Source organism: Crinia signifera, chromosome 1 (assembly GCF_055691185.1).
Source record: "Crinia signifera chromosome 1, ASM5569118v1, whole genome shotgun sequence".
Taxonomy (NCBI): Eukaryota; Metazoa; Chordata; class Amphibia; order Anura; family Myobatrachidae; genus Crinia; species Crinia signifera.
Genome location: NC_139217.1, coordinates 454,980,098 through 454,994,580, shown reverse-complemented (window position 1 = coordinate 454,994,580; position 14,483 = coordinate 454,980,098). Strand labels below are relative to the sequence as shown.

General features: G+C 46.6%; 1 protein-coding gene across 2 annotated transcripts in view; it reads right to left on the bottom strand.

The window, feature by feature from the left end:
- MYO5B (myosin VB) overlaps positions 1 to 14,483 on the bottom strand; it is a 169,446-nt gene that overhangs the window by 56,734 nt on the left and 98,229 nt on the right. For both annotated transcript variants that reach the window (XM_083155107.1, XM_083155112.1), the window contains exons 7-9: positions 11,324 to 11,405; positions 5,326 to 5,433; positions 2,083 to 2,192 (exon numbers count right to left, since the gene is read on the bottom strand). In XM_083155107.1, the coding sequence (XP_083011233.1) occupies positions 2,083 to 2,192; positions 5,326 to 5,433; positions 11,324 to 11,405 (300 nt within the window). The remainder of the gene's footprint in view (positions 1 to 2,082; positions 2,193 to 5,325; positions 5,434 to 11,323; positions 11,406 to 14,483) is intronic.

Genomic DNA, 14,483 nt, shown 5'->3' with positions numbered 1-14,483 from the left:
GAGAATGCAGAGGCAGTTCAGGGTGGAGGACACAAGGAAAGCTCTGGGTGGAGGACACAAGGGCAGCTCAGGGTGGAGGACACTAGAGCAGCTCAGGGTGGAGGAAATGAGGGCAGCTCAGGGTGGAGGAAACGAGGGCAGCTCAGGGTGGAGGAAATGAGGGCAGCTCAGCGTGGAGGAAACGAGGGCAGCTCAGGGTGGAGGAAACGAGGGCAGCTCAGGGTGCTGGAAACAAGGGCAGCTCAGAGTGGAGGACACAAGAGCAGCTCAGGGTGGAGGATACAGGGATAGCTCGGTGGAGGACACAAGGGCAGCTCAGGGTGGAGGACACAAGGGCAGCTCAGGGTGGAGGACACAAGGACAGCTCAGCGTGGAGGACACAAGGACAGCTCAGCATGGAGGACACAAGGACAGCTCAGCATGGAGGACACAAGGACAGCTCAGCATGGAGGACACAAGGACAGCTCAGCATGGAGGACACAAGGACAGCTCAGCATGGAGGACACAAGGACAGCTCAGCATGGAGGACACAAGGGCAGCTCAGCATGGAGGACACAAGGGCAGCTCAGCGTGGAGGACACAAGGGCAGCTCAGGGTGGAGAACACAAGGGCAGCTCAGCATGGAGGACACAAGGACAGCTCAGCATGGAGGACACAAGGGCAGCTCAGCATGGAGGACACAAGGGCAGCTCAGCATGGAGGACACAAGGGCAGCTCAGGGTGGAGGACACAAGGGCAGCTCATCATGGAGGAAACAAGGACAGCTCAGCATAGAGGACACAAGGACAGCTCAGCATGGAGGACACAAGGGCAGCTCAGCATGGAGGACACAAGGGCAGCTCAGCATGGAGGACACAGGGACAGATCAGGGTGGAGGACACAGGGACAGCTCAGAGTGGAGGACAAAGGGACAGCTCAGGGTGGAGGACACAGGAGCAGCTCAGGGTAGGGGACACGGGGACAGCTCAGAGTGGAGGACACAGGGACAGCTCAGAGTGGAGGACACAGGGACAGCTCAGAGTGGAAGAGAAAGGGCAGCTCAGGGTGGAGGACACAGGGACAGCTCAGGGTGGAGGACACAGGAGCAGCTCAGGGTGGAGGACACAGGAGCAGCTCAGGGTAGGGGACACAGGGACAGCATAAAGAAACTGCAAGGGAAACACTTTTTGTTTCAGGTTTGCCTATTAAAACCTGAAGACCCCTTTATTCTCCTCATGTGTGTGTGAAAATTGGTTTGCAACAGTCATTATAATCACTGCGCTTTATGGTTTGTGTAATATTGCATTTCCATGAATTATATCAGAGGGAAATGCATAGTTTTAGTGGAGAGCCCGATTCCATACTGTCTTTTACTACGTATTAAACAATTTATTAAAGTCATTACAATTTTATTTCCAATTCTGTGGTTCCCAGAATGTTACTTATTAAAGCAATACAGGCTTATGGTATGATTAATCCAATGTATTAATGTTGTAAAATTTGCTTGCGGAAATTTTGAGCTAAGAAAGTTACAACAATGAAAGGGACTATGGGGGGGTCATTCTGATTCACTCGGTCCCCGGCGTGTTTGCATGTGCGGGGCACCTTCAGTGACTTGCATAGTCGCCGTGGCGCTCACCCCAGGGGTGGGGGTGAGGCAAGCAGACCCACAAAAATGTGGGTCCCCATGCGTCACAGGACGTCAGCCGCCCACGCCAGTTGTTACGTGTATCAACAAATGTTTAACATGGTCTACAATATGGTCAGCCAATAAACGGTGCTGTATAACCAGACCCATGCACGGTACATTCTGTGTGTCCTCTCACATGTCAATACAGTTTGGCTATACGATGCTTACTTGAGTGGATACAGCTCATTAAGGGAGAGATGTAGCAAACCTTTTAAAGTGAGATACATTAGTTGCCCAATAGTATCCAATGAGCCTTTGTTACATCACTAGACTAGATAAATGACAGAAGCGGATTGGTTGCTTTGAGCGTCTTCTCTGCGTCCAAGGTTTGGTACTCCTCTAACATTAGAAACTCAATGACTAATCCATGACCCAAACTCGTTCTATAAACATTCAACGTGATATTTCCTTACCGACAAACTGCTGGAGTCTCCGTCCCGTTCCGACTGGATCTGTACGTTCCCCAGATGCAGAATGGAAGCAATGATCTTAAATATACTCATCTGATGCGACTCCTTCACGCCTGCAAGTCACAGACAAACAGTAATGAGGGTGGATAGACAATGTAATATTAATAAGAATATACAGATATTATGGGATGATATTTGGATGTTCTTGGTGAAGATGTGACAGGTCCTTGAACATCGGGGCTAATTCAGTCAGCCACGCTGAAGTGTCAAAATCTCAAGCGGACGATAGTCACACTTCTACGCATGCAGAGTGCTCACAGCATGCACGCGTGGACCTCAAAATGCCATCGCGTCCCGGAAAGATAGCCATATAGTGCTCGCATGAGCATGTGGACAAAAATGATTGGACACTGACACTGTACTTTGTAGGGCCACCATGTGTGGTGAGGACTGCAGACAGCGACCAACTGTGACACTAAAGATGGCCTTGAAGTTCTCATTGGGGTTAAGATCCAGCTGGCCAGGGTTACGGAGTTTTCGGTCACCCTGGACATGCAGCGCTGTCGTCCTGATAAAATCATTTGTTGCTTCCGTAAGAACTGCCACAATGTAGGTAGAACAGAGTTGTGGACCGTGCACTACCACTGTGGACCCATGTCAAACCAGCTGACCCAGCCCCACAGCACGACGCCACCACCTTCATATTTAATTCACCCATCCAACCGATCTGAAAAGTGTCAATCGTGAGTCATCCTTGTTGCATTGTCCACTTTTTGCGCTCTATACACTACTGTAAGCGCTGGCCTGTGTTCCTCTTTGTTATCAGACGTTTATGAGAAACTGCTCGCCCATAATATCACAGTTCATGAGCCTCCTTACAAAGCTTTCTTGTCAAAACCTTGACATTAGTGGTCATTTGGAAACCCGTGTGGTGGTGGTACGCATGGGACAGCTCCTGTTCTTTCGCATCTCCCTGGCAGAGCAGGACGTACAGGGTTGGGACACAAAACAGACCCTTCCCTATGAATGCGGTGACCTGGGACAGGTGCTTAGCATAGCAGCAGTCTGCATGTGAGTAATACAGTAAGGAGCCGTTACAGCAGACACAAGTGATGTCAGTTTATAAGTAAATGCTGTGAACCACTTTATACACCCCCCCCCCCCCCCGCTATGTACACATAGAACAGGAGGAATATTCTTGTTTAGCTGACTGCAGAGCACCACAGCCTCTGTGCACAGCATCCAGCTGACAGTCAGCAGCCGCTGGGGGCAGAGATGGACATTTCGGGAGGTGTTGTATCGCTGCTCATTACAGCGGTGTCACCGCGTCAGAAGCCTCCGGCGTTTCAGTACAGAAACCTTTCTTAATGTAATAAACGTGCCCTGCGGTCATAGAAAGGCATTACTATCTTATCCATGCGTTTCAGCAGCCCGGGCAATCTGTCCTGTATATACACTGTGATGGGATACAATGTGGCAGCGTGACATGATAAGTGGCTTGGGCAGGCGGTGGCCCATTGGGACTTACATGAGCTACATTAACACATGTTATACCATAAGTACAACCTAGGTGCCGGATGGACGCTGGAAACAGATGCATAATGGTAAATGGCATCCTTCTATGCTATGGTGAGTTTACCAGGACTGACCGCTTCCAATCCGCACACCACCACGTATTCACATGCTGTCTAATTACCAGGCTTACATCTTTGCTGCAGTCACACCAGATGGGATACAGGCCCTTATTCTGGTTGGTGCGGTAATATCCGTGTGCGTTCGTGCCGCCGATGTTTTGTGTCTGCGCATGTGCAGAGGCGTCTCTGCGCAGGTGCGAGCGGGACGCACGGCCAAATTCCGCATGAAATGTGAACACTCCGAACAGGGGGTGGAGAGGGGTGTGAAGGGCTGTTTGGGCTCATTACCATATGCATACGCCCCGCGTTTCATGGGAGTTACCATGAAAACGCTGGGCGTACGTATGGTAATGCGGCCGTGACGCACGTGTAGGGGGCGGACATATGACATTGCCGGATGTCAGCTGCCCGCCCAGATCCCTGCTTTTGCACGGAGAAATGTCCGTGTGGTCTGAGGTTGCGGGAGCTGGTGTAACACTCGGTCCTGCATTCAATGGTCTGCGACCATCGAATGATGGGGAGGTTCCCTGAGATGGAGGAGGCGTATTCCATGAGAAATACACGTGCGGTCCGTTCGGACAGCTTCTTACCGCGTACGTACGGAGTTGGCGATCCGTATGGAAGGTGGGGTTTCGCACGCACGGTCCTGGCCGCATATTCGGATCCGGCCGCACCGATCAGAATAAGGCCCACAGTCACAGTCGTTATATATTTGTAGACCCCCCCTCACTACGCTGTACGCTCCCATGCTCCCGCACAGTGGAAAAATCTTTCCTCCTCTCTTTGCGGCAGAAAACTAGCCCTGGATTTACTTTACGGATGCACGGATTTCTCTGATTGGAGGCGGGCGCTGAGTCATGTGACGTCATCCACCCATCCTGAGCAAGCAGGGGATCGCCTGCGATTTCTGGGTTCCGCCCAGCGTTTCTATGGGCCCGCACACTGTTTTTGAGGGCACGCCCATAAAACGCTGGATGTCCGTTGTGATATCCCCCCCTGCTTGTCAATCAAAATGCAAACGCCCGGCGAGTGAAAATGTCGCCGTAGGCGTTTGGGGCAGAGGAGACGGGCTGAATTCAGACCTGAACCAGTACACACAGAATCACTGGAGATATCACTGGAGATATGGTCGCCGTGCGTACAGGGCGACAGAGTGCCTTGATGTCATCAGCGACCATCGCTGGTCGCTGATGAAAACGGGACACTGGGCGATATACTCACTGAGCAATAATCGCTGATCATCGATAATCGCTCAGCGAGCACATCGCCCGTGTGTACGGGGCTTATGCCAGTGTTCAGTGAGGGCGTACAGGCGGCAATGTGGCCTATGCAGAGTGACCAGGGAGAGGAAATACGCCTGTTTTTAGACGTATCCTTTGCACCAAGCGCAATGATGATCCAACCACGGACTGGTACTGATGATGGACTAACTTGTACAGTCACATATGCGCCATATGCTAATTTTGCAGAGTTCTGAGACAGCGCAGTTCCGGCACTGTGCGTCTTTACATCCAGCGCTGTGCGGGTCTTTCATTTGCTACATGTCTGTATTCACTGATCAAGCAGAGCTCACTACACGTCCCCGGCAGAAGCAGCTGAACTCTATCCTTACCCACAAGCGTGAAGGCTTGCCTCGTTTTCTCAAAGTCATCTGCATCATCCACTCCCTCAATCTGGGTGTCACCTCCCAGAGAAGTGAACAGGAAATCCTCCGCGGGTACTGAGAGAGAGAGGAGAGAAATAGAGGATTACAGAAAATGTAACAATCTCCGGACGCCAATCCAATCACTGAGAGCGATTGTGCAATCACATCCTCTCCCTCTTTTAAACTCATGAAACGCGTCGCTTCTATACAAAGCACACCAGCATAACAAGATTTGCTGCTTGTTTAGCGCATAAGCATGGTATTTCGCTATAACAATAAACATATGGAGGACAAGGATTGAGGAAGTTACAAGAAATGGAAATGTTAAAATATTATGCTGTCATAGTGCTATATATACAAACCAGTACTGGCATTTGTAAACTCGCCAGTACAGTTTCTGGACAGTCTGGGGGGTTGAGGAGACCAGTAGGCACCAGCAGCTGGCAGGGAGGGGTCTGGGCGTGGCCTGCACAGGGTGTGGGAGGGGTGAGCAAAGAACCACGCCCCTCCAACGACTAAGTAGATATAAAGTAGGGGTGTCCAATAAGCGGCCCTCCAGATGTTGAGGAACTACACATCCCAGCATGCCTTGCATCATTTGCAGGATGGTCAAATAGCAAAACTAAGGCAAGGCATGCTGGGATGTGTAGTTCTTCAACAGCTGGAGGGCTGCTTATTGCCCACCCCTGGTCTAACCCCTTCTTGCTGGACTGAAGAGGATGGGCGTGCAGTGTATTGTGTGTTGCCGTAAGGACTAAGTGTTCCCATTACCAATTACCCCTACATGGAGCACTCCCAATATACAAATATAAGGCCTTCTCTCCTCCTTATATTGGGGCCCTAAGGAGTCCCGGGCAGGCAGGGAGACTCTGGGTGCTTGTTCCTATAAGGTTCCTTTTGTCAAGTCAATTGCACTTTGAATATGAAGATGACAGCCTGACATAACTCATGATTTATGCAGGTTCCATGGCTGGCTAAATTTAAGGCTGCATTTCAAATGCTTTTAGTCAGCCACAGAACATGTGTAAATCATAGGTGTCCCAGATTAAAGGCATATTATGACAAGTCTGCTCGTAGATCCCTCTCACCGGCTTCCACAACAACAGGTAACATGGCAAAAATGTTCAGGTGGTATGGGACAATAGTAATATGTCATTGCCATGCATTCTCCTCCTGTATGAGCAGGCAGCTGCGTGTTTCCGATATCTGTTATGGATTGACAAAATAGGCAGGACACACACACCCACACACACACACACACACACACTGTCTCTCAGCATTCCACCCCATTCACCTTATAGCAGTAAGTAGCACTACTATGGTTGGAGTCCTCACCAGGGTAGACTGGTCCTGTGAGCATGACTGGCCTCTCCTCCATGTTGGAAGAGGTGCCCCATCCATGACTATCCCCAATCACAGCCAGCCCTGCAGTTGGCTCTTCTGCAGGGATCAGGGATATCTTTGCCACCTAGGAGATCCATGCTTCACATGGCGGGCAGGAATTGGAAAAGAGGGCAGTCCTGGGCCACATCTGACCTGGAAAATGACTCAGTGACTTGGGCCTGAGGTTTAGTGTAGCCCCCTAGCTTAGGAGCCATGAGCGGCCCTTTTGCACAGCCTGGGCACTGGACTTCTGCTCTTACAGCCCATGGTGTCTCTATGGTAGACTCAAAAATCCTCCCAAAGACCCGGTAGTGAAGCTCACCTCCAGGAATCTGCTTCTCCTTGTTACGAATCACGCCATCATAGATTTGGTCTAATCCTCTTTTACATCACAAGGCATCTGATGTACACCCTGTGGCTATAATATCTACTAGAGTCTATAAATCCTATCATAAGACCAGAAAGCAATATAGGAATATAATGAATGAATAAGGACCAGTCCCTGAAGTACACCCCAGCTACCAGCCCTTCCTCTGCGCTAACACCATGATTGCAACATATGAGTCCTGTCGTCATAACTTTATTCATTTCACCAGAGTTGAGTCTAAGCCACAGATTTTCAGTTTCCAGATGCCATCGTTGCGGCACACCCAATCACATGTCTCGTTACAGATATAGATAAGCAGTCACCACTGGGACGAACAATTCTAACACTTTAGCTACACAGTAAAAACCCAAATGGCCCAATTACACCACAAGCCGCCTCCTCTCTGCTGGTTCAGAAGCTCCATTATGACACTATTATCTATTTAATTAGGATCATTTCCAGTAAGATTATAATTCTTCTCACATTCACAGAGGATTGGGTTTAATTAGCTTTGCTAGACATGAATAACTGTAACTATTGTTTTCTAAAGTACTTCTTCTAATGCTATGAAGGTTGTTTAATCTCATATTACAAGAATTTATGTAAAGAGAGCGGGCGTGAAGCCAAATCAGGGAGAACGGACGCTGTGCTAAGTAGGCATAATGACTAAATAATAAGGAGCGAGGTAGGTACAGTAACAGAAAAAATGAAAATTCAGAAAAAGTTTAAAAAGGTTCTAAGTTCACCAAAACTCTGAAAAAACGCAGCTGCCAATTTGAACTCGTGACTGAGAAACTTTTGGCCGGTAATAATTATCAGACTCATTCACAGGATCAATCAACCCACCCCGCAATGATAGATATCAAAAATTAGAACAAGGGATCCCACTTCTTTTGAGAAGAGCATCCAAGGTACAGATGTGTCCTCATACAATATATTTGGAGTTGCGCCACAACATACTTTTTTGTCCTGTGTGACTGAAGGATGTGCGTCTTCATCGGATATCACGCAACCACTGCACGACGCTGCACGCCATAGGCAGCCCTTGCAGCCTTTTTTCATGCCGAGTTCCAGTGTGCTTTGTATACGGATTCAGATTCAGTCAACACAAATAAAGCTTGCATATCAAATGAATCAGTGCTGTCTCTTGTAGCAGTTCTGTTACATTCTCTCGGAAAGGATGCTAAACCACTTGGCAAGGCTAATGCTGTGTACAAAGGGGCGATTCAGTGGAATTTTTTATTTGATTTTATTCAAATTGAATAGAAAATAACACTGAATTTAACAGTAATAACTGCATTCGGTGCAGATTTGATCCCGATGCGCGGCCCCGCCTCACGGTAATTAAAGGCGATTAAAGGCAACGCCTCGAGGCCAAGCCCCTAATTTTGACCCTTTTCAAAAGTTGAGTGGCCTCAAAACTGACACAAGTCATGTGACCTTCTGCTCTCTTGAGCAGTTGCTGAGTCTACGGGGAATTCCCAGAGTAATACCTCGTTTATCAGGGTATTACAAGTATAATTACTACACTATTGACCAACTACTCTTCAACAGTTCCCAATTGATTAATTTAAGCTACACTTTTTAATGTAACCCTAATTTAAAAGTAACGATTATAATACACAATGCATTCAGCCTAAGATACATTAGTTCCAAAATGACAAATTCGTTAGCATACGCATCAAACCACTTCCCCCACCACCATTTACTCCGCTCCTTAAATTCACGGATGGAGCGCCTTGTGTTTGCTGCTAACTTTGTGGCATACTCTGGTTAATCTATGCTGCAAACGCATTTATATACCCACCAAAAGCATCCAAATACTTAAATCAATGAATCAGATCCCAGTACAACTTTCAAAGCACTTTGCTTGCACTGCAATCTGTTTGGAACTTGTAATAAGTATCTTCTGCTAAAATGTTTGCCTGAGCAAGCTATAACGTTTATTATAGTTAATTCAGTTAATGAATGTTTCAATCACGCAGTGAACAGAGAATAATAGATTATTTCTCAGCTGCGTAAAACACTTCCTGGTTTTATTCTCCATTCTCCGGAGTGAGATATGGTGTATTGCCAAACTCCTCTAACATTTCACGCTCAACTTCACTCTACCGAGGTCTTGACGGCTTCTACGTGTGATATTTTTAGGACTACAAAGTGCATTTAACTATGTTTATGGCTAATCATTTTCATAATCTGCTGGGTCATCTATGCCAAGAGTGTAAACTGGTTATAGTGTACCCACTGTCTGCTCTTAGTGGAGGCGGCCATTTTGAAATGTTGGAAAGTAGCATAAGGGGCAGCCTTTAAATTTCCGGGATGAATAAGAAAAATGCTGTGACCATCTTATCCAAAGACCGCAGCATTCTAAACTTATTCTATAGTGTAGTCAAAACTGCTATAATGATTATCTTGTACTTATATGGTGACACCAAGTGTATCTAGTGATGCAAAGTGAACAAATGACATTGAAACACAGCCAAATCAATATATAAAAGTACAAACGAGCCGTACAAGGGTATAAACAGTGAAACAATGAGACAGCATCCTGAGTAACAATAAAAAAGCATTGCTCATCGGCTCAATGCCCTGGTGTTAGCAGACAGGAAGTGATAAGATCTAGATACACACTGGATGTTTTTGCTCCGCGTGTATGGACAACGATTATGGGGAAAATCGCTGGGCTAAAAAACACTCAGTGCATACACAATGAACGGTTTACGCCCATTTCAGCGATTGTTTCCGGGGGTTAACGGCGTTCTATAGGGGGATGCGATGGAAAGCTGTCCACTCCCTCGCTCAATTGCTGGTGGTACTAGCATGCCAAATCATATGTAGCCCTCCCAGGGAGCTGCTGGGGAAGCTGAAGGTAAATCAGGTCGGTATTGTTTCCTAGCACGGCGCCCATCGGGTCCCATCGCATACCTTAAGTTAAGGTATGCGATGGGACCCGACCGACCCGATTTTGGGGCTTTTTTTCACCTTTCCCAACAATTGTAAAATCGGGTCCATCGCATGCCGACCGACACGATTTTACATTGTATTCAATGTTAAATTCCTATGTAAATTCCTATGTAACGCCACCCTGAAGCGTGGTGAGTGCAGCGAGCCCGCGAGGGGCGGCGGTACGCGTCCTACGACCTTTTCATACCCCCACTATCCACGTCGGCTTGGAGTTGATTTTATATAGTGTGGCGAGCGCAGCGAGCACGAAGCGTGGCGAGCGCAGCAAGCCCCGCGAGGGGACGCGTAATACCTGTGAAGTCATGCGCGTGCGCTCGCCACGCTTCGGTCTCGGTGGCTTGCTGCGCTCGCCACACTATATACAATCAACTCCACGCCGACGTGGATAGTGGGGGTATGAAAAGGTCGGAGGACACGTACCGCCGCCCCTTGCGGGCTCACCCCGCTTCGGGTTGGTGTTCATCGTGGGGTGGCGTTAACAAAGGGGGGGGCATTTGACCCATCAGGGTGGGTAGGTGGGTATACAATCAAAATTGGGGCCTGGGGGGCATTTAACATTGGGTCCAATGTAAAATCGGGTCTCAGGGACCATTTTACATTGGTTCCAATGTAAAAATTGGGTCGGTCGCGTTTTGGTTGCATGCGATGCGATCGACCCGATTTTTTACCGACCCGATGGATACAATTAAAATCGTTTGCGCCGTGCTAGGAAACAAGTGCCATCAGGTCCAACTTGTCCCTCGGACCTGTATGGGGGCCTATAGGGTGGGGGAGTGAGTTCCAGAGGAGCAGAGCAACATAGAGAAACTATTATATGCAAGGGATACAGCTGCAATTAACAATGGAAATTCCTTGCACGTGCCACAGTATTTTGCCTACTCAGAAGACTTTGCTCTAATTGAGTCCATTGGGCAAATGTAACAGACTCCGAATTTGGCGCCCGTGCGGGATAGCGGACGAACTCAGAAGTTGTTTTTTTTAAAGGAGTAATCACTTACAAGGCAAAACCAAGCCTTGTAAATGATGTAACTGCATCTTCATACAACGCTGCTGTCTGTGTCAGTGGCCTATTAAGCATTTCATTTTATAACCTTTATTGATGGGGTAATCATGCAGATTCTGATGTAATGACATCTAAGCACACATCTGTGGTACTCAATGATTCACACTGTCAGTCTAATGGATTTTAGTCATCATTATTATGCGGATCGTTCTCCCTGCAGTAGGGTAGAACTGTAAATAACGACTTACATAGAGAGAAGTCGGCAAACTCGGGCAGCCCGGCGGAGGCGCACAGCTGGTAGAAGATGTGATAGTTCCTCTCTTCCTCTGCCTGGTAAAGAAACATAAGGGCAGTGAGAAACATGGACGATCATGGCCACAATAGGAACATAGATTTATTACGCCCGGTGAAGTGATAAAGTGGGTGGTACTTTATCATTGGCCAATCAGCTCCCAACTGTAAAATTACAGACCAGGTTTGAAAAAAAAATGAGTTAGGAATCAATTGACCGATGCGTTATTGACGTCCGCTTCATCACTTCACTTAATAAATCTGTCCCTTAGTAACTTCCAAAAACAAGCATCATAGATAGATATAAAGTTCTAAGCAATATGCCCCTGTAATTTTTAACCCTTTTGGTGCCAAGGGAATTTGTCAAAATAGGTGTAAAAATTGGCAAACAAAAATTAGTATTCATTATAATGACCTGTAATGTTACTTTTACATAGGAAATATAATCTTTTCTTACAAAACATTTTTATTTGAATTTATATAACAAATGTGAGCGGCACTGGGATTTTTAGAGGATATTTTGTGGATCTCTCACAGAGATGTTGGTATTCAAAGGGTTAAACAAAGCCGGCAAAAGGACAATTATACCCCTTTCGCACAGACAATTAAACTCCCGGGTGAAACACGGGTTCTTTTTTCTGTGTGAAAGGGAACTCAGAGTCTTCGACCCTGCAATAGACCAGGGTGGGAGACCCAGAGATTAAGAACCGGATGGACCTTTTCACACAGGCGAAAACCCTGTGTAATAGAGGGAATCTCCGGGTGTGAAGGGGGGTCTGACAGCGGCGGCCAAATAAACCGACTCTTGAAAAAAAAAAAAACCGGGTTATTCGGCCGCCGCTGTCTGAAAGCGGTAACAGAAGCGGACTAGTTAGTACTTTATCTCTCTCCATGGTTTAATGTATCTATCTGGTGAATCTGTTGAACTGTGTTTTCACGCCAGACGCTGTCTACGTGTTTTATCAGATCTCTGGACTTTAGGTCAACAGATCTTATGTCGGCAATCAAAAGGTCGACATGGTAAAAATGGTCGATGTCAGCTTTCCACGATTGTTTCCAGGTTTTGGAATATTTCATATTTAACCATCCGCGTGGATTATAATTGGGAACGGTAAAGCATGGCGAGTGAAGCAGTACACTAATTGGGGGTCCATGTGCTTCAAAATAAAAATTGACGCCCCAAAAGCCAAACCCCCCCCCCCCCCCAAAAAAAAAAAACTCGCTTCGGCAGGTGAGAACAGATTTACTAACTTATTGCAGAATTACTATCTCTGAAATGGTTACCAGGCAACAACTTTTTTTTTTTAAATTACAATAAAACTTTATTTAGTGTTTGAAATAAACCCCCACAATATCAGAACAGGGATGCTAAGAATCCCTGTGTGTCATTATGCTCCAATGTTGGGGTGAATCTGTCGTCCATTTTTAACCGTTTGAGTGCCAACGTTGCTCACAGCGACTCTGGCATACTTAGCGGATATTTTGAGGACCGCTCACAGCAATGCTGGCACTCAAAGGGTTAATAAAAGGTCACAATATACAAATGAAGTTAGTATATCCCCATTAATGTTGCAGGTTACTGGCATTGTTGTCTAGTTTCTCTGCTAACGTTTTCCTTTCTTTCTCCTACAGGACTTGTCCCAGTGGATTCCTCCCCCCTGCAGCCAGTGGGTAGTATTAATGCCTTGTTAGCTGCCAGCATCGGTCAGTGAGACCAGACGAGCGAGGGAAACCAGCAGAGCGAGATACAGTTACAAAACAAAGTGGTAGCTAAAAAAAATAAATTGATCAAACAATAAAACAATTTGCAGCTGTTGAAAGATTCGCAAACAAACTGAACAGTCCCGTCCTCCGTGTTTACATTGGATAAATGGATATTTGACACCATTTCCGCAGCCAGTTCAAAAAAGATGTATTTTTCTATAAGTAGAAAGTTATGTATTTTTTAAGCATGCAAAAACACAATGAAAAAGAGTCATCTGAAAGCGCTCAGCAGGATCTGGGGAATTAAACATGTATGCCAGCATGATTCTATAGGCCCAAACACACCGGGCCATTTTAAGCTGAAAGCAGTTTTACTTGTTTGAGCTGCTTTCAGGTCCAAAGCCGCCCAGTGTATACGGGGCAGCGATGCAGGGTGAGCAACGGGGTGGATGGTTTTCCATAGCATCCTGCTATGGAATGTCGTACACCCCTGGGAAAATCTCTAAAATGGGCAAAAATCAGCCCAGCGATTTTCCCCATCATCGGTCAGCCCAGCGTGTATGGACCTTGTAGATGCTAGGAGAAGTTCCAACTGTTTATCACCAAACAGATGGGGCAGGTTTATTAAGCCTTACAAAGAGATAAACGAGAGGGTGATATAGTGTAAAATGCCCAGCCAAAATGGTTCCTAACTGCCATTCAAGCACGGTCTATAACATGACAGTTGGGGGCCAACTGGCTGAGTGTTTATCACTCTTTTTCTACCTCGCGTCTATCTCTTTTTAAAGCGTAATACGTCTGCACCCGAATGATAAAAGAGGCACAGAAACAACAAGCAGCATCATTAGTAAATTCTGCAGCGGGGGAGTAAGCACTCCATCAGTGCTAAAACAGGATTTACTCAATAAACTAAAACAGAAATTTAAGCAATTGTGCTATGATTGCTATTTTATTTAATAAACCAAAGTATTAATGGTGTGCCGACTATCACTGCTTAATTTAATAGCATAGCATTTCTTCCTGTGCCGTTTTAACACACATTTATTTGTCCTTTTTCCAAGCTGTCCTCCTACAAATCATTATCCCCATTTCAATGAACTATTTTAGGGCAGAAAAGTACGGCTGCCAGACACAGGCTCAGATCCCCGAAATGTCATGGGGTGGCCATTGGCTAAGGGTGGGATATCTCAGTAAAAAAAACAGAGCTCATGGGGTATTTTTCTCATTATAGTAGTTTGTGTGACTGTGATTGCCATGGTAACTCATCATTAGAAGTCTGCAGAAAGAAACAAGTTTATCAACAAGGTTAAACTGTAGCCTGCCGTACTGCAATTTACAGATGGAGCACATCTCGTCTAGTGGGGGGTCTGGCGGTTGATGCAGGGAAGAAAAAAACAGTTATCATATTTCCAC